This window comes from Zonotrichia albicollis, chromosome 10, assembly GCF_047830755.1.
Source record: "Zonotrichia albicollis isolate bZonAlb1 chromosome 10, bZonAlb1.hap1, whole genome shotgun sequence".
NCBI lineage: Eukaryota > Metazoa > Chordata > Aves > Passeriformes > Passerellidae > Zonotrichia > Zonotrichia albicollis.
Genome location: NC_133828.1, coordinates 26,504,905 through 26,532,754, shown reverse-complemented (window position 1 = coordinate 26,532,754; position 27,850 = coordinate 26,504,905). Strand labels below are relative to the sequence as shown.

At 41.0% G+C, this 27,850-nt stretch overlaps 1 protein-coding gene and 1 long non-coding RNA gene across 6 annotated transcripts in view; one reads left to right on the top strand and one right to left on the bottom strand.

Moving 5' to 3' along the window:
* Positions 1 to 9,608: 9,608 nt before the first annotated feature.
* Positions 9,609 to 27,850, top strand: part of ITGA6 (integrin subunit alpha 6) — a 37,409-nt gene continuing 19,167 nt past the window's right edge. For 3 of the 5 annotated variants that reach the window (XM_074548488.1, XM_074548484.1, XM_074548485.1), the window contains exons 1-4: positions 9,609 to 9,891; positions 24,406 to 24,533; positions 24,973 to 25,052; positions 26,811 to 27,066. In XM_074548488.1, coding sequence (XP_074404589.1) covers positions 9,692 to 9,891; positions 24,406 to 24,533; positions 24,973 to 25,052; positions 26,811 to 27,066 — 664 coding nt within the window. In that variant the 5' untranslated portion in view covers positions 9,609 to 9,691. The remainder of the gene's footprint in view (positions 9,892 to 24,405; positions 24,534 to 24,972; positions 25,053 to 26,810; positions 27,067 to 27,850) is intronic. The other 2 variants (XM_074548486.1, XM_074548487.1) reach the window with 1 other exon arrangement.
* LOC102068977 (uncharacterized) overlaps positions 18,461 to 27,850 on the bottom strand; it is a 28,956-nt gene continuing 19,566 nt past the window's right edge. Inside the window, exon 5 of the long non-coding RNA XR_003379609.2 lies at positions 18,461 to 20,378. This is a non-coding gene — a long non-coding RNA (uncharacterized LOC102068977). The remainder of the gene's footprint in view (positions 20,379 to 27,850) is intronic.

Here is a 27,850-nt window from a genome sequence, read left to right as displayed (position 1 = left end):
AATATGCAGTGTATGGAAGAGTGGTAAGTTGTAAATAAGTGGAGCTGTGCTGCTTAAAATACAAATGCCTTTGTTGGATGTGGTTTCTGAATGTTATGGATTAGATTAAATGCTATGTTGCACAGTATGGATTAGAATGAGAAGTATGTTGACTACTAGATAACAACACATTGGAACTTCAGGGGTTAAGTGCCATCCCTTTTGATGCAAGGAAAATACCTGCCTAGTCTTAGAAATAGCATAGAGTGCTGCCTGCTAATGTAGAGATGAACAATGTGTGCTGAGAATCCCTTTCCCTTGTGGTGACAGAGGCCGACCCATTGGAAGGTTATTGCTCAGCCAGGAGACAGCAATCATCTACACAGTTTATAAGTAGGGTAATATGGAACTGCCAAGAATTTTATGTCCATGAATGTGCATGCATATGAATAACACCTAAGGTTATGTCTCTCTAATCAAGGCATGTGGAGACAGGGCACACAAATATTTAGGTGTTGGCTTATTGTAGTCATGCAGCTTCTTTAACATGAAAGAGACAGATCTTCTTGTAAAATATTTGAGAAGTGCTTTTGTTCTGAGTCACTATGTGAATAAGTAAGTGTGCAGGGGACAGTCCAGATTGTTGTCATGAAATAAGAAACAAGATGACAGTAGAATACAGCATAGGAAACCATGGAGAATTCAGAAAATTAGTTTGCTTGAAAAATGACTCCCTTTTACTAATGCCATTGTTGGAAGAAGAGCATGAGCCCAAGAAAACTAGAGACTTTAATGGATTCTTGCTCTCTGAAAGGATTTTCATGCTGCCAGTTGAATTGTTACAATGAGTCAGTTGCTACTAGCAGCCTGCTTGGAAAGAGCAGATGGATTTGGCAGCATTTATACTGAGGAGGCTTACAGCCTCTGGTAACTTGAGGGGCAAAGGGAGGAGGAAATACTCATAACCTTTAGAAGGGCAGACATGACTCCTGCGTTCATGCTGCTCCTTCAGTTCCTGAGAGCACAACTTGATAAGACTGGGATAAGCAACAGATAGCAGCCTGCCTTTTTTTTAGGCTCTGCTTTGGCAATTATACATGTTCTAACAGATATCATTGCATAATTATGAGCATGGAAATAAAGAATCTGTGTGTGTTCATCCCATTTCCTCAGTACATCAGTTGATACAGTATTTTCTTAATTGTGATTTTTATATGGATTTACTGCTGTCCTTGAGATTTGAATGAAAGCATTTATGAAATTTCTGAACTCCCCCAAATGGAGTTTTAACTGTTATCATGTACCAGAGGAGTAAAGGGGAGTACATTTGAAAAAGTTTGAAATAGGGTGTTTGGGAGAAACTACAGAATCTAAGCTGATTTTCAATCCAGGAACATAATAGGAATTGTAATGAGTGCAGTATTAGTGGAAACATGGAAAATACAGAATTTGCAAAGGGACATCATGCCTCTTGGAATTCTTTCAAGCAGGCAATAACCCTCTAGATAAAAAGATGAGTCAGTTGTCACAATCACCTTGGATTTTTCAAGTTGCTTTGAGCCCTCAAGAACTTAAACTGGTATGCAATAAAGAGAAGATCCTTTTGTAGATTAAGAGATGACTGAAGAAAATAGGAGGAATTAATATTTCTCCCAGTGAGAAATCCCAGGGGAATTTATGCCATTTGCTATGTTTGAAAACCTAAGAAGGGATGTGAGCATTAGGGACCTAGTCTTTACTACGTCTATACATTTTTTGTGAGTCAAAATTAAATCTGATTCAAAAGAAAAGTTTCTGTATAAATCACTGAGAAATAAAATAGAAAGACTAAGGTTCATATTGTACAAAGAAACTTGCCTCAATTAAAAAATTGACTTAGTACTAACTTGTTCCACTGAGGATCTTGGTCTCCCTGTGGTAAATCCACCATCATCTCAATGGTTAGTAGCAATCAAAAAGATAATTAGGAAATTCAAAAATAAGGAATTACAAATGCAATACCATATGAGGCAGGGTGTATAATTATGCTACTGCTCTAAATCCATGTCTTTGCTTTATCTTGAATGTTTTGCGGTATTCTGAGAGTTCTGTCTCAAGAGGCATAATGTAAAGGTACAAAGAATGCCCAAAGTGTTTAAAAACTGTTAAAAAGTGTTTAAAATTATATCTATTTGATATATGAATTGGACAATGAGACTTCTGTGTAAAATGAGATTATTGAATTGGGACATGACAGAGGTTTATAAAATCATGAATGACTATAAAAGAGGACTTTAAAATGTTACTTCACATCTGATCATATAAAAATAGCAGAGCAGGCGAGTTTTAAGCAGAAAGTCTCTTTTCACACAGTGTACAATTAATTTGCATATCTTGTTTCCACTGTGCTGTAGAGGTCAAAAATATAAACACAAATTGGGTTATATAAATTAGAAACTGTCCATAAATACAGTGGTCTGGATGAACCCGTGTCCAAACAAGTTCTGTAATCTGCAGAGCACCAGCAGTAAACAGCAAGAGCAATTTTATTACTGTTAAGAACAGTTCCACGGCAAAATGGGTTAGTGTACCTTTATTTGCAGTCAATAAGCAAATTATGCCTTGATCTACCTGCCAATTAGGTGGCTCGATTGCTTAAAAGTGGACCTTGATCCTTGGAGATGCTGACTGACTTTATAAGAAGCTGAGTAACAGGAACTGATGCACGTACTTCACTCTGTGTAGTCAGAACTTCACATTGCTTGTATGCTAGAAAACATAGTATTTATCTGGTGTGTCCTAAAAATACACACCCACAAGCAAAGAAAGCAATACATATGTGTCATGCAGGAATGACAGGAAAGGTACAGCCCTAGTGAAAACTGAGAGCATCTCTCCTGGACTGTATCATTTTACCTTCCTCACTTGTTTGTGTTCCCAGATGTGTGGAATGAGCTTGGATAGGTTTGGGGTGTTGTCTTTGAGATTTCTGGTGTGAAAGACATGTAAACAAACAAGGCACAGCACTCCCAGCACACCCACACAGGGACTGATGATTGCAGTTGAAAAAAATATAGATATAGTTGTTATAATGCATATTTTAGAATAATTCCTCTTATCACATAAAATAAGACTGGGCTTATTTAAATGTGATTACTATATGAAAGTTCAAAACCTTTTAGAACTCCCAGAAAAAAAATTACCCCTGACAGAATTAAGTTAGAGAGTATGACCAATGAAGTGATGGTCTGAAAATAAACACTATAGCAGTTACAGTGTACAGAAATGTGGAAATGTGTTTGTGCCATAAATATTTTACCAATTTAGAATGTTACCAAAATAATTGTTTAAAACTCAATGCATTAAGTTTTGATTGCCTACAAGGCACAATTTTTTTACCTTTTCATATGAAGGTGCTCAAAATTTAGATATATAGAAAGATGGGAAAAATAGCGAGAATACACAATGAATACAGAATTCAAAACTGCTTCTGAAACCTTTCCAATACTGTATAAAAATTTGCACTTTCATAATTAATGAATGACCTTTCCTTCCTTGACCTAGATTTTTAGTTGTTTGCAACAAATGAACAAAGGAAAAAAAAACCACTTAAGGTCAGTGAAGCCAGCACAGCAGCTTCCATAAAACCCTTTCCAAACTGATTAGATTTGCAGTTCACTCCCTAAGCCTGCCTGGTCATGGTAGCATCATGCAATGAATATTTTCATTGAATAAAACTGGAATTGCAGAGGAACTAAATTGTTTTTGGTGTGAATACTTCTGTAGTGCTTGCTTAAACATGAAATTGTTTCTGACTAACTCATGTGTGAGCAGTCTTATTCTGAAAAAAATTCTTCCTGTTGAGCCTAATGTAGTTGTTTAATAATTAAACAGAAGCAGGTAATTGGAAAATACTGCATATGCAGCCAATCCTCAGTCTTTTTTCCTTTGATAGCTATAAATGGTTCAAGATTGGATAAAAAGGGAATATTTTAAAAAATTCTTCCTTGGATAACAGATTGTCTTATTTTGTTGATTTTAATTTCTTAATTTGTTTGACTAAATGAGAAAGTTAAAGTATCTGATAGTTTTTTCATATAAAATGGTACAGGTAGATGGGCATGAGGGTAGAAGAATCTTTTGTTTCTATAGAAAACTTATGAAACTCCAGAAATTAAAGGTTGCATTGCTCAGCAGGGAGCTTATGAGAACTGCAGTATCAGCCGCCACATGACTGCTGTTCATATACAGGCAAAGCAGAGAGAGAGAACAACCTGCTTTTCCTTCAGTCAGTAGCTCAGATCCTGAGTAGACTGGGCCTTTAAAGGCTTCATTTACAAATTTTTTTTAACAGCCTTTGTATAATTAACATTTTCATCATTGTTAGTATGTTAGCAAGTGAGACTTAATATAACAAAAGATTGAATTTACTCATTATGGATTGATTTAAAAGACTATGATTAATTAAAACAATAAATTCTCCAGAAAAGAAATAGTTTTAACTGGTGGTGATTCAAAAGAACTAGAAAAAGATTCCTGTGGTGCTCTAGTCTGTCTTGCCAATTAGTTTTTCAGAAATCAGGATGTTAATCTGATTCACTATTAGTGAATTAACTATTCACTAAGAGAAAAGTGAATAATTTTGTTAAATTTATTTTTGTAGAAAAAAAGAAAAAGGAAAAAAGGAAAAAAAGAGAAAAAAGGAAGACATGTTTTCTATTAGCAAAGAAAAAGTAAAGGAAGTAGAGGAAGTATCTTTCTGAGACTGCTAGCTTTAGACCAGCAGCCCTTGCTGGCTTTGTCTGCAGCTGTCTGAAACCACGTTTAAACATGTCTTGACCACAGGTCCTGTTGAATCAGTGGCAGACACAGTTTGGTTGGCACATGCAAATGAGCTGGCTGTAGTACCAAAACGGTAGAATTTTTAAAGAGAGTGGCTATAGGAAAAAATTAAATCTATTAGAAAAAAAAAAGAAGTTGGATTTCTTTGCATGGTTCTTGTGAATCACTGGAAGCCTCTGTGCAATCTGAGGGAGCTTTACCTCTCCCATGGAAACCAAAGAGCCAGCTGGCTGGCCTCACGGCTGGGTGTGATCCAGGACCTGATGGGAGAACAGGTGTAACAAGTGTGCAAATGACCAAGCAGCTGTTTCCACGAGTTTGCTGCCAGAGGCGCTCGGGGTCTCAGCTGTGCTGTTACAATAAGCCAGATTGTGACCTAGACACCAGAGGCCTTGACTAGAGTTCCTGATATTGTGCCTTGCAGGTTCTGTCCCAGGGCCAGGTCCTGTCCAGCACCAGCACCCAGTGCAGCTCTTGGTGGTAAGCGCTATCAAGGTTGTGTGGAATTATGTTCTGGGTGATGGCCAAAGACTCTTTAGTCAGGTCTCTGTGAGCTAGCAGAGTGAAAGAGTCCTGAACAATAATCCTTTCTGGCTCTTGATGGGGTTAAAATATGTCCTGTGAAGGTTTGTCTTGCTTTCAAAATTCCTGGGAAAAATCTCCAGGGAGATCCTGTGAATAACTTTCTTGTAAGCCTTCTCTCTTCCCTCTCTGCCAACACCTACCCAAGAAATACCTTTATCTTTTAGATCTCTGCTTCCTTATAAGCCATTGTTGGCTGCTTTGGTGCAAATTAGTTGGAAGATGCACATTGTTTGCATCTGATATCAGATGATATCAGAACTACACAAAAGTTTGCATCTGATATCAGGTTATGTCTCTCTACACTGGTGAAAAGTTCTCCAAGAGAGGTAAGGTTTCAGGTGCAGGACATGTGGCAGATCAAGAAAAGCATGAATGGTATAGATGGGTCTGGGATGCAGTCAGGGATACAAGTTTCAGCTGGGGTAATGTAAGAGCTTTGGGGATATCAATGTCTTTCAGAGAGAACCACAGAATGGGGCTGCACAGGTGCTTGTGGTATCTATAATGATGGTTCAGCTTCATCTTACCTTATGGTGGTGCAAATTTTACATAGTGGTATATGTTACCAGTGAATTAAAACACAGGCATACATTCAAAGTCATTGCAATTTTATCCCTTGGTTATAAGTAGTTTGGAAAGTGTATCTTTAATTCCTTCCATAGAAATCCAAACTATGGCTGCTTGATTCCCATTTGCACCAGTGCTTCTCTGATCTCTGCCCAGCTACACTCATAAAGTGCCCCTGTGTATGTTTACATAGATGTTTACTCTCCAAACAGTTCTCGTCATTCTAAAACTACTTAAGGAATGTACCTGACAACTTGGGTGGAAAAACATTCTCTAGATGTAAAAGACTGAAAGAACTGCTGTATACACTGGTCTCAGTATTCACCAAAATTCCAGGTCTGGATTGAAATATTTTCTTTGGCTCATATTTTTATTTGTGTAATACTATGTCTACCAAGGTAAAATATTTTGACGTTAGAAGCAAGTAAAGGATGTCAGAATGTCATCTTGTTGTTTTAGCTATCATAGGAACATAGTAACATCTTCATTTGGAACTGTAGTTTAAATAGAGCAACTAGTAAAAAAGCTGCATTTTAGTAACCTTTCTGAAAAGACAGTAAAGAGACTGAGACATTCCTCATCCAGTTATAAATGACATAAATACAATCAGTGTTACATTTGTGTAAGTCAGAATTCCAAGTGTGTAAATATAACTATTTTAATGCTCTGGATTTAGATTGTTTAAAGCAAAACATTTTGCTTACATAGTGTTGAGAAGTTTATTTCACTTACCATTCTAAGCCCCTTTATCTCCTTTGCTGCTGTTTGCTATTTCTAATGATTGTTAGGGAACCAAGAACAGTTATGAGGACATACTGGCAAAGATAGTCTGATAACTCGGCTGCATAAAAATGCAGGTGTTTCTTGTAGCTGTTAGGATGCATCTGTTCAATAAATGTAAATAATTTTTCTAGAACATGCAGTTCTAGAAATGGTATGCATGTTGTGTTCAGGAGAAACCATCCAACCATTCAGGCTACTAACATTTAAATCTAGTTTCTATTACTGAATTGAAACAATGCTGTATCTTTGGAACTTGTATAGTGAACCAAACCAAACCTTTTTGGTGGTATCATTTTTTTCATCTGGAATTACATGAAATAAGAAATTATGAAATCAAGCAATTTTTTAAAAGGAAGCGAGATGGGGATGTTTACATATTTTGTCTTTTTGGGACCATTTGATGTGCTGCATTAAAGCTGCACAGCTGAACATCCACAAATTGTGTATTTCTTTGTAGATATTGTTGGTACAAAGGATAGAATTTCAGAAATGGAAAACATTGTGCCTTGCCTTTCTTCTAGGGAAACCCTTAAAATGTCTTGCCAAGCTGTAGCTTCTGCATTCCACCTCTTTTGTTTTCCAGAAATGAATTTTTTTAACTTTGTAATTAGCTACACGATTGTATAGAGGAGGAAAGTATTGCTGGTAATAATAAGTGTGTCTGCACATTGAGGCTTGCTCATTGTGTAGACACAACATGCAGACATCTTGTAGCCCTTCAGCTGAGTATCAACACACCATTAATAAGCAGACAGCTTGAAAACTCAGCAAGAGCAGAGCATTTGTTACAAAAAGGAGAAACTGCTTTGATCTGGCCATTGCATTTCTTAGAACTGCTGTTATTATGCATAACAGACTGCTCATGTTTAACCGGCCATCATACCTAATCTTCATATGGTCCCCCTTTATACCAGAATTGTACAAAAGAGGAATTCCTGAAGTATGTGTTAGCTACAGATAACTCACAGCATGTTTGTTTTGGAGGAAGAGCAAAGGAAGGAAACTGACATATTTATAAAACCTTTTTTTTTCCTCTCTCCTCATCTAGAGCAAATGAAAATAGTACCAAATGATGAGAGACCATCCAAGGTAATTCTAGGCTGTTTGTGTGCAGTTTTGCTCCACCCTGTACACACTCTATTTTTGTTGTTCTTGCTGTGGTCCCTTGAGACAATTATTAATATTGCTGTGTCTTGGAATGCTTGTTACTGCATCTGGAGATGAGACAATTCTGTCTCCCCTCAGCAATCTCTGCGGATATGAACAAGCAGGTACAACATGCTCAGGCAGCGCTGGTTAGAGGGAGGGGGAGCAGTCAGATAAACCTAATGTGCCAGTATCATTCAGGAAGCTCTGGATGAAAGTACTTCTGTGACTTCTTGCAAGTTGTTGAATACAGGCATTACTTCAAAAGTAACTATAGTTACTGTAAGAGTATTAGAAGCACGCAAGTTTTGATTGTCCCAAAAGGCAGATTGCTAAGACTTTGGTACAGATGTTAATGTTTTAAAGAACTTGTTTTCAAATCTTTTCTAATTACTGTGAAATCCGTGGATTGTAGTAAAATAGCTTTTAATTAGTCTGGGACCCTTCCCTCTGACAGGTCCTTTAGGGAAACTAGGGCAGTATTTATGCCAGTATAGTTTTCTGCTGTGGCAGTGACTGAACACTGGATTAAGACTTTGAAGGAGTTGGGCATGGTAGAGCAAGCAGGGGAGGACTCTATTAGCAATAAATATCTGGGAGCCTAATTTAACAAAATGTTTTGTTTCCACATTATAAAACCCATTTCTGGTGCATTTTCTTCCCCTTTTTTGATCAAGGGTGTTTTGGACTTGAGCCAAAGACGTGTCTATACAGGGAGCTATCCTAGAATAATTACTCTGGAAAAAGTAGCTTGGATTAATTCCACGGGAGCAGAGTATTGTTTCAGAAGGAGTTATTTGGAGTATCAACATATTTGAGTGCTCTGTCTCAATTGGTCTTTTCTCAGTTTCTCTGGAATCTTAGCTTCTCTCTTTGTACCCTGGATACAAGTAGAAAAGAACAACTGAGTATGGTTATGCTGCTTGGAATTTGTGAGGTTTTAAAAATTTGCATCTGCTTCCCTAATCCAGAGCACTAAACCAAGATTCTGCTAAAAGACCAAAATCTCTTTCTCCGGAGTGGGTTAAGTTGATAAGGTATGCTGGCAAATAACCTTTTGGATTTATGGGTGAAAGCATAAGAGAAAATGACCTGGGATCCAAACCCACATACTGCTTTTGAACCATTAAAAGGTAGGAGTAAGAAAGTTTCAGATATGTTCAGAGATAAGAAATGCTGGAGGAGGAGATTCAGGTAGTCTTCAGTTTCTGTTCTCATGTGGTCTGTGAATAGTCTAGAAAAGAGAGATACTTTTTTTCTTCCCTCCTTTTTTTCTTCTTCTCTTGCATATGTTTTTTTGGGAATACAGACTCAATACCGGGGTCATGATGGCCACAGTTCTGTATCAACCTTAGCACACTTGGGCAGTGTGTTACGCCCGTGGTCGGTACCCGCACCGACCTGATGCCGCTGAGCAGCAGCCAGACCGGTATGAGCCCCGCAGGAGACACGTTTTGCTGTCTCAAACACATCCCGCCCCCGCCATGGGAGCTCTCTGCCCTTTTCCCCAACGGCCGCTCCTCACCTGCGGCCGTGACCCGCCCTCACTACGGCTTCACTTTGTGCCGCGAAGGGCAAAGACATCCGAGAGCGGGGGCGCGGCAGGCGGGGAGCCCCCTGGGGGCCCCGGGAGGTGATGGGCGACTCACGGGCGGGGCGACGCCCTGGGCTGCCCCTCCCAGGGGAAGGGGCCCAGCCCGGAGACATTTTGTGCTGTGCCGGGGGCCGGGCACCCACGGAGGGCGGGGCGGGGCGGGCCCGGCGCGGAGCCGGCGGGGCACGACGGGCGCGCTCAGCGCGGGGAGCGGCGATGGCGCTGGCAGCAGGTTCCCGTGCCGGGCGAGAGCGGATGGCGGCCCTGCTCGTCCTCTACCTGCCCCTCCTGCCGGGGCTGGCCGGCGCCTTCAACCTGGACACGGACAACGTGATCAGCTGGAGCGGGGAGACGGGCAGCCTCTTCGGCTTCTCCCTGGCCATGCACCGGCAGCTGCAGCCGCAGGAGAAACGGCTGTAAGTGCACCGCGCCCCGCCCAGCCCCGTCCCGGGCCGCCCGCCGGGACCCTCCTACCTTCCACCGCCGGGAAACTTCTCCTGGCGGCGGGCCGGGGTCGGCAGCCCTCCCGGCCGGCGGCGGGAGCGGGGCCGGGCCGCCGGGGGCCCTCGGAGGGATGGGGCAGCACCTGCCGCGGGGCGCTGCGGAGCCGGGGCAGCGCCGAGCGAGGGGCCGCCCCCGCGGCCCGGGGACCTGCGGGCAGCCGGAGCTGGAAAGGAGAAGCGAGCGACAGCCGCCGCTGGGAGTCCTTCCCGCCGCAGCGCTGTCCTGCGCCGGCAGGCTGCAGCCCGGGGCGGCGGGGATCTGCGCCGCCGGAGCCTGCCCAGCATCTCGGGTTTGGGCTCCCTGGGCATACCGGCATCGGTAACTCAGGGTCTGCTGTTCAAGACAGAACCCTGCCCGGGAGTGCAGATGAGAGGTGATACTAAGAAGTTAAGAAAAATAAGTCAGGGCTGGTGGTATATGCATGAAACTTCTTTTGGGAAATTATGGAGACAAAATAAGGCTCCTGTGTACATCTTCAGCATCCTTGCTGCTTTGTGTCCAAAGCGGAGCAGTGCTGGACCCCACCCTATCCAGTAGTGCTGGATGGAGTGTGAGCATAAAGTATTGTTGTTAAATAAATGCACCCTCCTCAAATATTTAGTTTTAATTCAAGGCAAGATGTGCTTATTATCCATATAGAGTTAGTGGGAGAAGGAAGCTAGAAATAAATAATATTCTTTGTAAAGTTAGGTGGTAAATTGAAAAATCCTGTAGGCTCATTTTGCTCACACTTGCATTCTTGTGTGATTTCATGAAAATTACAGTGTGTGGAGGAGTATAAATCACATACACCCATGTTTCATCTTCCATCTAGCAGATAAAATGACCCATAGCGTCCTGAGGAATGAAATGCAAATCTGTGAGCTCCTTTCCAGAGGCCTCTGTCTTAATTCTTGACAGGATTATGCTTGCACAGGTCTCATTTTAGTATTACCAAGAAAGCAGTGCCTGGAGCTTGTTAGTCTCCGGTTGTATTGTCAGTCCTGGCAGAATGAGTGTGGAGGAATATGCAGACAGCCAATTACTGAGAAGAAAGAAACAGCAGAAACACAAGGACAGTCACAGTATTCAAGCTGGTATGTACTGTTTGGCTGAAATGCCTCAGAGATTATTGGCATGAAAGTTCTGTATTGTATGTCTAGTAAGTGCTTCCTCAGGCAGTCCAGTGTGGGGAAAGAGCAGAGCCAGATGCTATCTGCCTTGACATGGCTTTCTGAATCCAGGCTTTCATGAGAAGCAAGGGTCTCTATTAGAGACAAAACCAGACTAGACAAACTGCGTTTTATGGTGACATGCGCTTCTGAGTATGAGGTATCTTGGCCATTTTTCAACTCCACGAGTTTTAGCATAAGGAATTGGAATGCTACCCTGGGTAGCTGCTGGGTAGTATGCTTGGAATGAAACCTTTTATGACAAATGGGCATGTTGTAGTCACTTTGAACATCATTTTTGTGTCTGTAAGAGTAGTAGTGTGTGGCTTTAAGAGAACAAGACATTAAATACGCTGAACTCTTAGGGGCCAAGTTGTGTTTAACTCATTTTGTGTGAGCTCTGTCTTCTGAAGCAGGAGGTTTGTTGGGGAGTCTTGAAGAGAAGCGTTCCATGTTAGGCTGCATTTTTATATCATTTAAAAATGAGCTAGGTTGAGCTGATACCAGAGGATTTGTGTGGTCTTTTCCATGGAAACTCCATGCAATTTCTAAATGGATTGATTCTTCATAGATGCAACAAATCGTATCTGCTGTCCGGATATTTGGGGAAGGTGGAAAGTTCTGGGAGCAGAGGTCATACTGAAGTCTTCTGCTGAGAAACAATTATGTCTGATGCCTTCATGCTGCCTGCTGCCTGTAACAGCAGGACTTGGGTGCAGTAACTCTGCATTCCCAGGTGCATTTTGGTCTGTCTTACCTCTGCTGCAAAACTGCATTTATGTACAGCTCTCTCTTAGTCAGGTAGAAGTATTTATTTTACCCGTTCTTCTTGAATGGATGCTAATTTCATAACTCAGTTACATTTAGAGTGTGAACACTGTTAAGCAGTTGCCAAAAATACAAAAACTCCCGATTCATTTTGAAGTGTAATTAAAAGTGATACTTGGAATCCCTTCTGGCAGGGACCCTTATTTCAAAGAAACCTGTCAGCTTGAGTGCCTTTCTACCCCTCCAGTTTTACAAAATTAGAAACAGGTTGTCACAGACATGTACAAGATGAGTCCATCTTTGGAAAAACAAGAAAATGAGAGGTAAAAGGTAAAATACATGGAGTGTATTCAAGGGCTAATGGCTTGGAACAAGGCTTGGTAAAACAAATGAAATTACATATAAATTTTTCTCTTACCTCATTTAAGCATTTGTTAAGTGAAATGGTTCCCTCTTTCTCACACAGGATTGTTCAGTGTTAATCATTACAATAATCCTCTGTAAAGACGAGGGTGGAGAATGTCTAGGAAGTGTGACAAATAAAGGTACAGCTGAAATAGCCTTTGATTAAACATGGTATTTGCTTTTGACCATCTTTTTTTCTTAGTCACAGAATACTGTGGATTTCATATTAGCTTTGAATGACAAATTAATTTATTAGTGTTAGCTACAAATGCCATGTTTGCTAATGAATTACTTAACTTTCAGCATTATGAACAGATGACTGTTCAATTGCTTTGACTTAAGTTGTAAATAATACTGAGTATATAGCTATGGAGTAGTAACAAGATTATGGTTTTGAGTATCTTCAGGTTAGAAGAGTTGGAATGTTTGTTAGAGGGGAGAAAAGCTTTAGTTTATGGTGACTGAAAGTGGACTGCTAATGGTGTGTGGGTGTGAAAGACAGCTGAATACAAACTTTATGTGAATTGAGGAACATTATTGTTGGAGGTAGCAAGGCAGTCTCCCTGGATTTTTGTGTTTGGTTCTGGTTCATGGTCAAGCATAGTGAATCAGGCAGCAGAAAAGGCTGATGGAGCTCTAAAGGAGCTGGGCTTATTGCCCTGTGTAAGTTTGTTCTGTTTTTAATCTATCAATATGGTGAAAGGGAGTTCTGGTTCTGCAGGGGAGTGGTGCCACAACAGCAGCACATTTCATCTGCAGACTGAAAGGAATTTTGTAACTTAGAGGAGTCTGAGACTGGGGCATAGCTATAGGAGAAACACGGTTAAAATGTAAGTGGTCCTGTGATGAAAATGTGAGTGTATCCAGCATCTCCAGATGGGGACTACACTGATGATGGATTTATTAGCTACTATATGTTATATATTACTATTAGAATAAAAATGTAATTACTAGCTACTCACTATATATGTAGTGCATGTAGTCACATATATGTAATTTTGTAGGATATATAGAGATACAGTCTGTATGTATGCATACTCCATGTAAAGTGTCCAGCAAATCCATTCCAGTTTGGTTGTAATTCACAATGACTTAGGCATCTTGAATTAGAACACAAACATCATGAATACCTAAATTTGTATATTTCATAGAATCATAGACTCATTACTTGGGTTGGAAAAGACCCTTAAGGTCAGTCCAAGTGTGAACCTAACACCCATTAGCCAGTTTTTATTTGTGGTTTAGAATAATAGAATCACAAATTATCCTGCCTTGCAAGGGACCCACAAAGACCTACTTGGAAGTAATTCTGATAATATTTTCAGTGCGAGTATGGAGCTGAATTCAGGTAGGCTTCTTGTTATTGTGTAAGGCTAGAAGGGATGAGACTAGTTACTAACATTCAGGATTCTCCCATCAGCTGAAAAGCTGTATTGAAAGCTGTGGATAGGCACTTTATGTCAAGACTGCACTGACCATTACTGGCCATAAAATCCTAAAAATTGCAGTGTCTTACTGAAAATTTTACTTGTCACAGGTTTTGCTGACACTGCACGTCTCTACTGTGAGCTTTTATATCAATACATAACAGAGTTGCCTTAGGTCAGCAGGTCTGCTGGCATTGCTGTGCTGCTGCAGTGCATCCTCCGTGGCATTTAGCCAGTACTTTTGTGTTCTCTGGGGCTTGGGCTCAGAGACACTTTGCTCCAGCAACAAAGAGCTGGATGATGCTGGTCTGCAGTGAAAAATGACAATTTCTGCATGCAGAGGTGGTGTTGTGTAATTCAGACTTTGGGTGAACTGAATTAAAAACAATGCACGTTTATACCTTTAGGTTTAAAAGCTGTAATAGTGATGGTCCTTGGTTAGTGCTTCTGTCAATTAAAAAAGAAAGGATTTGCAATAAATTTCCTTTTTTTCTTAGGCTGTGATTTTACTGTGTCACTGCACCTTGTATTTTCTTCTCTTGAGTGTCTCTCTAATTTTGTCTATGCAAACTATTATTGGATAACCTGCTTAGTATGCTTATTTGCTTTCTTAGTGATAGTAGAGGAGTTTGTGTTCAAGATAGATGTCCTGTGGCAAAGGTCAGGATCAAATGAGGTTGGGAAGGAGGAGTAGCTGAAGAGTTTACTTGTTGTGGTAAAAGACAGATTTTCAAGAAAGATCCATTGTGCTAATATCATGGGTGAAAGAGGCAAGACAAATTTATGTTGCATAAGGGGGGTGTAGTTGTTACAGGAGGAGCAAACTGCAGAAGGCTGGCTTTTTTTCCCAGTACTGATTTTGTTTTATGTTCTTGGTTATCGGTGGCAGAAGCCAGACAGGTACGTTGGCTTCTCATAAATGTTTTTTTCATAAGGCCCAACAAGCACAGAAGAATGATTACTGATCTAATTTGTTGCTGTATGATTTCTCCACCAAATAAATGAAATTAGCATATTGGGTTGCCTGGCATGTTACAGCAGTAAGCTGTTCATCTGTCAGCATGGGCTGTTCCTTTTTCCTCTGTTAAATTCCACCTGCATGTGCCAGAGCAACTGTAAGTTTTGTAAGGAATGCATTCTGGTAAATTCTCATTGGAGATAGCACGTTCATTTTGAAAGAGCTGCATTTAAAATAATTGTTTAAATATTTCAGAACCAGCCTGGGTCTAGATGAGTCATTCTGGCCATAACTGTAAAAATGCTGCATTTTGAGGGCATATTCTGTGGAAAGGACAAGACTGAGATAAGGCTATTGGGCAAATGTCAGTTTAAGAGCAAGTAAGTAAAAATCCATAATATTGAATGAGCAGATGGTGGTCTGTACTGTGAAACATTAGCTGGAAAATGAGCACCTTATCATTGTATTTAGCAAGGGTAGGTAACAGCACACGAATATTTGATGAAAGAACTATGCAGAATAGTCTTGAGAACATTGAATAATCCCTTTATTAGCACTAAATATTTTTGATTGCAATATACACAACCAAGTTACTGCTTTGAAAGTAATGGGAGAAGAATGTGGCTTAGAAAACAAAAATGGAAGCAAAACATTTTTTTCATGTTCATATTTAAGGGAATAATTCTGAATGTTAAAAATAAATTAACTATACCATAGGTTACTAAGGCTCCTTTTGCAGCTCCTGCATCTAAGGTATTGTATTCTTGTTAAAATGCCCTTCTCTTGGGTTTAATGTATTGTATCACATTTTCTGAGATTATTTTGAGAATCCCATAGCAGTTACTTTGGAAAAGTGCAGTTCTGTTGGCTTAGCTTAAACAACAGGCTGTGTGTATTCTGCGGTGAAGTACCTGAGCCAGATTTTTGTACCAAAATAACAGTGAAACGCAAAAGGTACTGCTTCTTGCATTGTGATATTTGGAGTATTTACTAGTATGCACTGATTGCTTTTGCTGGAGTGGCTGTTTTTCTTGTTTCCTCCTACAGAACTGCATCTAAAATATGTAATGTCCTTCAAGGAGTTGAGCTAATGTGTGTGAGGATGATTAGACTGTGTTAGGAAGGGAGAAGATCTGCTGAATCAAGGAGGAAAGAAGGAGGGCTTTATGGGATGGGCCCTGTCAAGATGCCATCTACAGCATAAAAATGTACTCCAGTCCCTCCAGGATAACATGGAGAGATCCTGCACTGGATTCCACTGCCAGCTAGCGAGTTTCTAGGCTACTTTTAAACTGTATTCCTTGCATTTGTTTTCTATTTTCAAGGTGTTTGGAGGTCATCTAAGAAATAGAGAGCAGCAGACAGGAATGATCAGCATTGTTGAGTTTGCTGATAGCTAGTGTCCATGGGAATGGCAGAATTGTCTCAGGCTGAATGTTACTTCCTTTTTAGTGAAGATGACATTTTTTTGGAAATGGAGCTGTATATGCTTAGTCTCTGCATGATTCATCTGTCATTGTCACCTTCCTCAAAAGTAGATCTATAAAATAAATCTTAAAAAAACAAAGATTGCAAATATGCTGAAGACAGCTCACTCCTGTATTGCCTGGGGTTGTTTGTTCAGCAGCACATGCGTGGGTCAAAGGTCTGAAGGAAATGCATGTTTATCCTGAAGTGGTCAAAAGTGGCAAGCAGCTGTTGCAGATAGCAAGGACACCATCATCATGGGAGGTTGAATTTTTCGTGTCCTTTACTTACTGCTCCTTTCACAATACTCTGCTAAGGGAATTACAAAGATTTGTTAGCCTTACACTTTGTCATCAGTGCAGCTGAAGCTGCATAATGGTTTAGTCTGCTGGCTCTTAGATGTTAGTGATGTCTAGCAGAGTGTGTGAAAAGCCATTTTAATTATCCATGTTTGTGTAATGTGAAAACCATCTTGTCTTGGCCAAAAATGCTAAAATAAATTTGGTATATTTTTTTCTTATACAGCCAATTCCTGTAGCTGCTACTTACAAATATGGTGTAATTTTGCAAGTCCCTGTAATCTTTTTATCCACTCAATTTATTTTTCTGCTAGAGAAATGTTTGATAATTATGTGGTGTGATCCGTGAATATTGCTGAAGATGCAAGTGTCTCTTCCCAGCCAAGATGTGTTCCTGCATATAGCAGAAGAAAACTTCTGTTGTCAGATCAGATGTAGTCCTAGAAATAGCTGCAATAGTATTTGTACAACTTGCAGCTTACAGGAACATAGGGTGTTAAAAATACCTGAAAAAAACCTAATTCTAAATTCTGCTCAAGTGAGAATGTAGGGAGTGGCAAAAAAAGAAAAAAAGGCATGTATGAGGGGATGTGTGTAAAAATTGGGTATGTGTGCATGTGGAGGAGTAGCAATATACAGAGTAAGAGATTGCAGTGGGTTTCTTGGCACAGTCACAAATGTAAGTTTTTTTGCAAAAAATCTTTTTCTTAAGTTTTTAAAGCTGGTTGAAATTCTCAATTTGAACATTCCTATTCATAATAAAAATAATGGTTTCTTCTTCCACAGATGTGTATAAAGAGCAATTTCTTGTGAATGTATCATTTAGTTCTGTTGATCTGTTTGATCAGTGGTTGAGTATCTGCATGAAATATAAAAAAAGGGCTCTTTGAGCATCCCAGCTGCACAGGCTATGACCTGTTTCTCCTAGGGAAATACCTTATTGGAGTGATGTTCTTTAAAGCGACTTGAGTGCCTGTGTTTTCGGTTAATTTGAAGGCGTGGGGGCATAATGCGTCATGTACCCAGTGACACATCTGCCTTTGTCATTAAGCTCATGGCTTGAAGAAAAGTGTTACTCAAACTGTGGATCCCATTATAGGCATTTAGCCCAGGGCTATGGTGGCTTGAAGACTGAAGGAATACTTAGAACTGTGCTCTAGCATGCAAGTGCCTTCGGGCTGTTGAAGTGTGTGTGTGATGGCTGTTCATGTACTCATTGTCTGAAGCTCTTATTAGGGATTACCTGTCAGGAAGGTCCACGCATTTCCTGCACATGGAGAGTTCCTTAGCCCCCTTCCACAGGGCACTGCTCTGTAGCCCACAGACTGAGGTTGGCAGCTGGGCAGGGCACAGCTCAGCTCAGGGGTGCCAGTGTTGGTCTGGTGTGGGTGAGCTTCCTTCGCCCCGGGGTGCTGCTTGGTGTGTTGTAACTAAATCTGATAAACTTCTCTTCAGACCTTGAATCAGGCAGAATTTTTGTGGTTGTGTATCCAGTGTAGGAGGTTTCTACCTGTCTTGGTATTCTCCCTACAATTCAGAATTCAGAGGGAGATGGTGGTAAGTTTGGAAAAGGAGGAGAAGGGGGGAACCTCATAAATAGATGTATGAGAGAAGGAAATATGGCTTGGGTTAGCATGAGGAGCAGTTGCTCTTTCAGTTCTGCAGGGCTGTATTAGTTGCAGAAGTGTCTCATATTGCCCATTGATTCTACAGTAAAATGTCCATCCCTCTCGCTGTACTTCTTTCATGCCTTTTAATAGTTTAATTATGGTGATAAATAAAACTGATGTACTTCATTCTGTGAAGGAAATAGAGGAATGACATTTCAACCCAAATATTTGTTTTGTGCTGAATTAGAACTACTATAATTTTTTTTAAAATGGCTTTTGGTACATTGAATATGCCTGTTAAGGTTGTTAGTTCTCAAACAAGTAGTGCCTTCAAATACTGACTGGGTGCACTGCTTTCAGGTTCCCCCCCCCCCCCCCCCAAAAAAAAGAAAAAAAAGTGAGCAACTGTTTCCGTATTTTTATTTCTTTCTTGTTTATTTTCTAAAACATGTACCTAATATATGATGCGATACTTCTTTAATTTTTCATGAACTTTTTATATGGACGCCGTTTCATGGGGATACAAAGACAAGTCCTGCAAATGTGAAGAAGTTTAAATGAATTCTGGGGTTTTCTATGGCATGAATGGGCAGCAGCCCAAGTGCAGGGGACAGTAATTCCTAATTTCTGTGAGGCCTGCATGTTCACAGGACGCTGATGGCAGCCCAGCCTCGGCACAGCGGCTCCTCTGCAGGGCCCGTGGTGCGCGGGGCGGGGGCGGCGCTGGGCGAGGCCATGGCCGGGGAGGGCCCTGCGCTGCTGGGGGCTCTTGGCAGCCGAGCAGGGCTGCCCATGTGGGACAGCGGGACGGACACGACTCTCTCTGTGCTTGTGGGTGCCTGGCGGCTGCTGGCTCACCCCGGCTGCTTTGCTGCAGCTGTTCCTGCGTGCCTGGCCTGCTGCTGTTGGGAGCTGCAGCTTGGTGCGCCTGCAGAGGAGAGCGGCTGGGTTGTGCCCAGCTGGCAGGGGTGGGACTGCCGTAGTTCAGCCCTTCCATGCAGACAAGGTGACTCTGGGCGGGGGCTGAGCTAGGCGTGCCACGATTTTGGCTCCCAAGGTAGTTTCTTGAAATGGTGCGCTTGTCACTTTCGAGTTAAACCACATGTTGTTTTAAGAAGATTTCATGCAGTACCAGGCACTGCCATGTTAGAAAACCTGAGTGAAAATCCCTTTAACATTATTTCTCGTGTAGGTTTATCATAAATTAATTATAAAACTATGTCTGATACATATTTTACCGTACCAGTTTGTAGTCAGGTCTGTTCCTGGCACAGGTGCTCTTCCTTTTAAATCTGAAAAATGTATAGATTGTAAAGAAGAAATTAAACCTGTAGGTAGTATACAGGTTGCACTTGTTATTTGACAGGATGAAATCTATGAGGTATCTGTTGATTAAAGCCAGAGAGTGGTGTCTGAAATGGAAAACTGGATTTTGAAACACAAACTTGGGGCAGACTGTACCATTTCTTCTAAGAAAAACGCTTTGTACCAATGGAAATGAGATCTGCAAAACCTGTTTCGAATCCAGACAGGCTGGGCTCTGGACTGTGATGGAAAAGTGTTTATTTTTCCATGTGACTTTCAGAAAGTCAATAATAAGTGGCCTTTCCAGAACAACAGGTATCTTTGTAGTTCCAGTTTTGCTTTGTATTAGCTTGCCCTAGTCCTTGTGCAGCTTTTGGCTTCTTTTTCTAGCTTCTGTCATAATCTGTTTCCTAAAAAAGGCTGAAGAAATAAAATGAAAATTGCAGTCCTACAAGTGCCAAGCCTCCAGGCAACAGAGTACATTAATGATGTACTTGGCCACAGCTTTGCTCTGTTAGTTCCAAAGTTTAGCTGTGGAGTAGCAGAGAAGGAGAATATTCAGTCACTTAAAATAGCTGTTAATAGCATACTGACCATGATGGGTGTCTCTGTGAAAAGCATCACAGGTAAGCTCCCTGCTGACACAGTTACTGGTTGTATTTTGCAGGGGAGGATTTTTTTTTTGGTTTAGCTCCAGTTCCCATTAGCAGCCCAGTGTGTGAAGGGACAGTCTCTCCCTGCTAAATAGTCTGTGGTGCTCTTGTCCTGTAACTTGGTTCTTTTGTGGAATGGCAAATCCAAGCAGGAAGCAGGGGTGGGGCCACCAATATTCACAGTGGCTGTCCCACTGACAAACTTCAGTTATGTTGAAATATTGTGGTGGTTAAATGCATCCATCTTCTGTGTTTGTTAATTTTAAGAACAGGTGAGACCACATCATTGCAGAGGAGTGAAAATACAGCTCGGGTCGAGAGCCGTAGATGCCCACATTGTGATCAGGGGTCTCTGCCTGGAAGTGGGAGAGAGAAAGGATGTAGGAGTTTAACTGTCCAGTCAAGGGTGAGCCATTTAATGGCATTTAGCTTTGTCAGATTCCAAATTTGCCCCCCTTGTGGAGTCTTTCTGAAAACAAAATGAAGTGCAAAGTCATTGTTGCCTGAGAACAGCAATATTCCATTTGAAACTTGTGCTCTGTGGAGCCTGCAAAATTGGAAATTACTTAGACCAGTGACTACTTTATTTCACTTATATGTGGAAGTGGTTAATGGTTTCTTACCCAGAAAACACTTTCATGATTTCTACTCCAGTCTGTTAAGGCTCAGAGCAGGCACTATGGGTGTGTTTGCTTTTACTTTTAAAGAAAGGCTGGCAAAGATGTGGCGCCTTGTTTGGGTAGAAGGACACCATGGAAAAGGAAAGAATTTAAGGAATGAAGAAAACTTTGGGAGATAGCAGAGTATCTGAGTTTGGTGCAGACTGTGGTATTTTTTGTATTTGTTTAAATCAAAATATAATTTACTCAGTGGGAGCCTCTTACTTTGATGAACAGGATATTTACTCTAAAAAACATTGAAGATCTTCACCCTCCTTTAACTTGATTTCTTTTGAGAGTTTTTTCCAAAATAGAACTGTAATGAATTGGTAATAATTTTTCTTCTCTGAAGTATGTTGCGAAAATCATATGTTACCCTTGGACTGTTCCAGGCTGTAAGTGAAGAAAAGAATTTCACTGTGGAGTGAGGGAATACTTCCAGGAGGTTGGATGATTTCTGGATTTCTTTTGAGATGGTTTTCGCATTTTAACTTTGACTTTCCTTTTGGAAGCAACCAAGATAGTTTCATGAGCAGTATTGGAGGGAGTTCAAATAGCTGTGAGCAGAAACCACTCCTAGTTCTTACTGTTGTTTTCATTAGCTGAGGAGGAGCCACAGCTACCTACTAAACATTTCAAGTATTACCAATTAAAGCAGGGAGGGTTTTAAAATCTGCACCCTACTGCTTAATATTCTGTAGTATGTGTTGAAATGGAAAGCTCGTGTATTTTACTTTGGACTTTAATGACTCTTTTGGGCCATATCTGATTAAATAAAGTTACACCCTTTCTTCTCAGTGTTCACCCAACTGTTCTTGCTGAATGCTGGTTGTTAAAAGCATTAAGTAGTGAAGAAAGCGCAAAGCTCAGTACGCCATGGAGCCTCTAGGTGCAGGTGTCGAAATCAGCTGGAGGGTTTGTGGTTTGTGTTGCTGTGGCACTGGGGGTGGCAGTGTCTGGTGAGGCACAGGCCACGTGGTCTCCTTCTTCTGCCTGATACCCAGAAATGTTTTGTGCTAACCAAGTACACTTCCTACCAAGACATATTCTGCAAATAGGCCCACAAAGAACAGAAGATTTGGCTGCAGTCCCACCCACAGCACTTGGCACGGTAACAGTGAACAAGATATAAAAATGCCCCGCTTCTGCATTCAGTGGGGCAGGAGAATGTGAGCGAAATTGCAGGGACAGATAGACAGGTTTGTCCTCCTTGCCCCCCTCAGTAGGGACACTGTTTGGTAAGCCTTGTGTCCTCAGCTGTGCTGAGTGCTGACCTGAGGTATTAAACTTGTGATTGCAATGGCCCTTTTAGTGCTGGATGTAGCTCCTCTGCAGTTAATGCACTCTCACCCTCAGTCCAGAGAAACGTGGTATGTTGCATTCAATAAATCATGCTGTTCCAGAATCTGACTGGTTCTTCTAAATGCAGCCAGACCTACAGTTCATAGACTGTTTGTGTGTCTGGAGTTGGACCTGTAGTTACATGGGGCCTACCTGAGTGTGGGCAGTGAGTTCTCACCTTCTTCTGCTTCTTGGAGATATGTGGGCTTATGAAGCATGTTTTGTACACACACTTATCTAAAGGTCTGCTCCAGATGCAGATGAAGTCAGTAAGACGTCTTGATGCCTTTTCTGAGACTTGAGTAGTACTTGGCATAAGTGGTGAAATGGAGCTTTTCTTGCCTCGGCTGTTGTGTTGGGGTGTGATGTAACGGCACAGTGAGGTAGGGTGGGTGTAGCTGTGCCCTGGGGTTCCATGGAGGGATCTGCTGCTCCCTGTGTGGAGAGCAGGGGCCGGCTCTCCCTGCTGTGTTACAGCTGCTCTCGCACACACAGGTACAGCTGCAGGGCAGGCAGCACCCCCTGAGCCTGCCTCTCAGTAAGGGCACTTGGTTACAACATCATCACCAGTCCTGGAGCTCTCATCTTGGGGGATTGTCTTACATTTGGCCATGAATCTGGGACTGTAAGGGAGTAAATCTGTTCCTCTAAGTCAGCTGATGCTCATAATTGGCAGTGGGACTTCAGTTATTATCACATATCTTCAAGAAGTAATTAAGAGAAATCAATTATTAAAATAATTCTAATCAATAGAGCAACTGGACTGATGCATTTGGTTAAAAATCAGAATTTCAGTTTAATTGGAAAACACATGCTTTAATTATAACTAGAGCTAAAAACATTGTCGTTTCATGCCAGGGTTTGAGAGAATTCAGATTTTTCCCCCCAACACTGTCACTTGATAGATGCTTATTTTAAATTAAATTATATTAATGGTTTATTATGTTACATTTCTGTGGATTAACACCTGTGCAGTCTGATTGGCCCAGGAAAAACCCAGTTAGGTTATAGTAAGTATTGAACAAGATGTGTGCGGAAAATCAGGATTCAAGTTAACAGTCAGAATTATCTGTTTCTGTAATTTACATGAGGAATAGCAATTGTCTGCTTTTCTCTGACGTTGGACTCATGGTAAACATTAGATATTAAGTCATCATAATTCAGCAAAAAGCTAAGTCTATGACAGGAACTGATGCTCAGAGATGTTTATATCCAGTATATTGTATGGCTGAGCTTCTGTTTTCTGTAGAGTAACAAGGCAAACCTACCATGGGGATAGAAAAATCAGTAAAATTGTCTGTGTGTTGGAGTATCTTGGGTTTTCATCTCCCACTGCATTCTTGACATTGGGGCATTATTTTGTTATCTGAATATGCATTCTGGAACATGATTTTGGACATTCAAACCTAAATGAAAGTAGTTACAGTAGACAATGTCCACAGACTTTCAGGGAGAAGTCCCAGTAAATAAAATGAATCATACCGTGAGCATGGGTGAAGAGAAATTAAGAATTTGTTTTTGTCACTCTTCATTTGCAGAGGAAAAGTTCCTAGGTTTTAAGTGTCTGTGTTTCATCTGCCACTATAAGGAGATGGTGATAGCTGGAAGAGCATCTCCTCACTCTACCCCTACCTCTGATCTGCAGAAAGAGGTTTTGCTTGCCAGTGAGAAAGCTAAAATGGAACATGCATAGCTGCAGAAAAAGCTAACCTGGTTTTGGCATAATGAGCTCAAACTTGATTAAAATTCTTTTATTAAATCACAGCAGAGTAAGTAGCCACAGAGTAATGACTGGAATGTGTCCTCTATCTGGAAGGACTCTGCTGAGCACGTAGCACAGCTCAGCATATGAGCTGATTCATTTGTATTACTGCAGTCAGGCTGAAATTCACACTGATGCGTGGTTCATGTCATACTCCTGGAGTTCTGTGCACACTTTTTATTTTTAAATTAAGTAATCTGGCTTTTATAATAGAATTTTGATTTTTCAAATGTACCTTTTAAATGGTACATTTTTCTAGTAAAATGTACCACTTGATGCCCTGATAAAAAGATGATTTTGCCAGAACTGCCAGACACCTACTTTTTATCAACCACTCTCAGAGAATATTGCAACAACAATAACAGGAATAACAATACAGGTACTGGCTTGCAGGTCTAAAAACTGTAATCTGCATTACTGCTATACAGCTTCTCTCCTCCCCCTCCCTCACTTTTCCTCTTTTTAAAAGAGCAGTGCTGTGGTGTAGTTTTTCATCCACCTTCAAATGTGGACATGTCAAACCTCTAGCAACATGGTGAAAACACCTCCCGATTCTGTTGCCTTTCTCTTTTCTAATATTCCTTCTACCTATTCCTTTAAATTACTTTGTTTTCCCTGCAGATTGCTGGTTGGAGCTCCTCGGGAAAAGGCCTTTCCAGCCCAACAAGCCAACAGAACAGGAGGGCTGTACAGCTGTGACATTGCATCTCCAAATACAAATTGCCTGCGTGTCAAATTTGATGAGGAGAGTAAGTTTTTCAGTGCTTTTGTTTTGAATTGAAACAGTTGACTGATTGTTCTTGTTTGATGTCCTTTCCTGTGGCAGTGTATCAGACAATTTCTTCTAGAGATTTTTACATAACTACTTTTTGCATCACAGTAAATTGTAGCTTAATTGCTGAGTTCCTGTGAGATGCTTAAATCTTGGTAGATTCTTACTGTTTTGTAAATTGGTGTGACACGAAGTAGTAGGCTAGAAGTTTAATAAAATGGAAGCTGTTAGTGATAACATGTACGGACACTGCCACCTGCAGACTGTCTGTATGAAGTTCTGTATGAAGAGTCTCCCCTGACATGGGCTTCAAGGAAAAACAAACAAACAAAAAAACCAAAACAAACAAAAAAAACCAGAAAAAAGAAAATGTAGTGAACTGTTAGTATTTCAAGCTGTTTTATGATACTTTGCAGCTGACCCAAGGACGGAGAGTAAAGAAGACCAATGGATGGGTGTAACTGTCCAGAGTCAGGGGCCAGGAGGAAATGTGGTGGTAAGTGCTAAAGGAGCGACTTGCAAAAACGTCTGGGGTCTCCAGTACGTGTTCTGAATGGTCCGTGTTTCTGTGCAGCTTGCTGAAAGGGAACTTGCCTGAGTTTACTCCTTTGATTTCTTGTAGGCAAGGACTTAAATGTCTCCTTAGCAAAATAAGGCATTTGAGATTGTGAGAGCTTTAAATTATTTTTCTATGAGTTAGCCACTCTTTATAACCTTTTAAACAATCTAGGATGGACAGTTTATTTTCAAGGGATACACTATTTATTTTAGTCATATACACATTTTTTTTCTTTTAACTACTAGTAGCTGCAGAAATAGGGAAGACTAGTGTATAAGGCTGTAAAAGTAGCAGGTTATCACCAGCCTGTTTTCCAAGATGATGAGCCTCACTTTAGCTTTTATCAGGGACTTCTACTGAGTAGCTCCTGTGAATTAATGTGGTCATTGCACTGCAGTAAGACTACATGCTGTTCTTTATTTTATACAATACATTGATACTTTCTGATTTTGATACTTTTTTGATTTTATATTAAACAGAAAAGGTTTTTGGGAGTTATGAGAGACAGAGTTTAAAAAGTAACATTCTCAGTTAAATAAAAACCACTAGTGGTGCTGCAGGATAAAACATATATCATAAAACATGTGTGCAGTGAAGCTTCCTCATCTAATTGGAGGTTAAAGTCACTGCTTCCAAACCTGGGGGCAGGTGACTTCAGGAAGTGAGTCTGGTTATTTAAGCATTTAGAGGCAGTAATAACTGGCTTTGGTCTGCCTCAGAACCCAGAGTGGGAAGGAACACATAGAAACAGTCCTGTTCATTGAATAATCAGTCATCAACCAATGCTATGTTGTCTTTTTGTGGTGAGTGGGGAATGCACTTCTCAGATGAGGTGTGAGCAGCCTGGCGGTCACTGCAGCAGGACAGTAGTGCAGTGCTCTGATGTGGAGCAGCTGGGTGTTTGCATGACATGCAGGCCTTGATAGGAACCATAGAACAGGTTTGTCAGCTGAGACAAACTTTCCTTGTGCTCTTCATACAACCTGCTACATCTGAGTCTTCCAAAAACACTGCTGGCAAAGGCATTTGATTGTTCACATTTTTTTACAATGGTTTGGTGTTTACACTGCTTAGCCAATGGCTGTTCATCCTTTGTGTTAAATATTTGATGAAAATTCTTTTCTCAGGGGATAGTCTGAAAGAATGAGGAACAGGATGTGTTTAGTGCTTCAGCTCTGCCCCAGTGACATTTGCCCTGTAAATGGAACATCCAACAGGGGAAGTAGGAGCAACTTCCCTCCCCTCCACTGGAGAAGCTTTCAGCCTCTGCTTAGTGGCGCTTTTCTGTAAGGGGCAGGTTCTGAATAGTCTTGGGTAGATGGTAGTTGAACCAGCTTCTTGTGTCCTGCACGGGTGTGTCAGTCCTTTGAGAGCTGTTGGGAAACAGCCACTTCTTTCTTTGAGAGAGGGTGGTTTTCTCCTTTCTTCTTGAAAGAGAGGGATTTAGTGTCAGGAAGGGCTTTAGGGATTTAACCCTGTGGCCGTCCTTCACCATGAAGCAGACTGCTTTGCCCTGTACCTGTAGGTGCCCAACCTTTCCCACGTGTTGCCTGCAGGAAGCATTGCATTCTGCACTGGGTGTGTCTGCAGGGTGCCTTGGTAGCAGGAGGGGCTGCGCTGCTCCATGAGCGCTGCCGTCTGTGCTGAGCCGTGCACGACACAGACACATCACACCTTGTTTCTTCTGTCTTGCAGACGTGCGCACATCGCTATGAGAAAAGGCAGTATGTAAACACAGTGCAGGAAACCCGGGATATCATTGGAAGGTGCTATGTGCTCAGCCAGGACCTCACTATTAAGGATGATATGGATAATGGAGTGTGGAGTTTTTGTGATGGTCGTTTAAGAGGCCATGAGAAGTTTGGTTCCTGTCAGCAAGGTGTTGCTGCTACTTTTACTAGAGACTATCATTATATTGTGTTTGGTGCCCCAGGCACTTACAACTGGAAAGGTATGACTTGGCCTCCTTCCTCCCTACCCTTCCCATTTCCTCTGAGACTGCTCTCAAAGGTTGAATCCAGAGTTTTAATTGTTTTTTTAAGGGGAGAAGAGATAATAGGGATGTAATGATTTTCCTCTGTTTTTACAAAATGCTATGCTTCTAAGTATCCAAATATCGACACTTACTGAAGTTTCTTTAAATATCTTTGTGTGTATTTATGAATAATGGAACTTTGCACATATGTATAGAAGATTTTCCCCATATTAGTCTTAATCTTACGGTGGGATTGAGGGTTTACTTGGACACTTACATACAGAAACAAACTACTAAATTTTTATGAGTTACTTGACCAGCTCTTTTTCTGCATTTGAGCAAATGTTAGATAGCTGCTGAACTCTGTTTATTCTGCAATATTCTCTCCTTTATTCTTTGTGAAGTTTGTGGAAACCAGTACATTCCAAAATAAATATTGAAGGGTTGCAGGAAGGTAACAGCAATACTACATATATTCATATCTAAATCCATGCATATCCATGTAAAATTTCATGGATAATCTAAGAGCCAAGTACTCTGTGTCATCTAGGAGATTCTCCAAAACATAAGGGGAAAAAACCCTGGATATTCTTTGTTAGTTTATGTTCAGAAGCATCTAAATGCCCAGTTCAGTCTCTAGAAGTGATTTTTCCCATCACACTTCATTACACCAACAGCTGTAAATACTTTCCTCTTGAGAACATCTGATCCTCCAAGCACTGCATTTTCCCACCTCGTACACCTGTGCCTGGTGTATGAA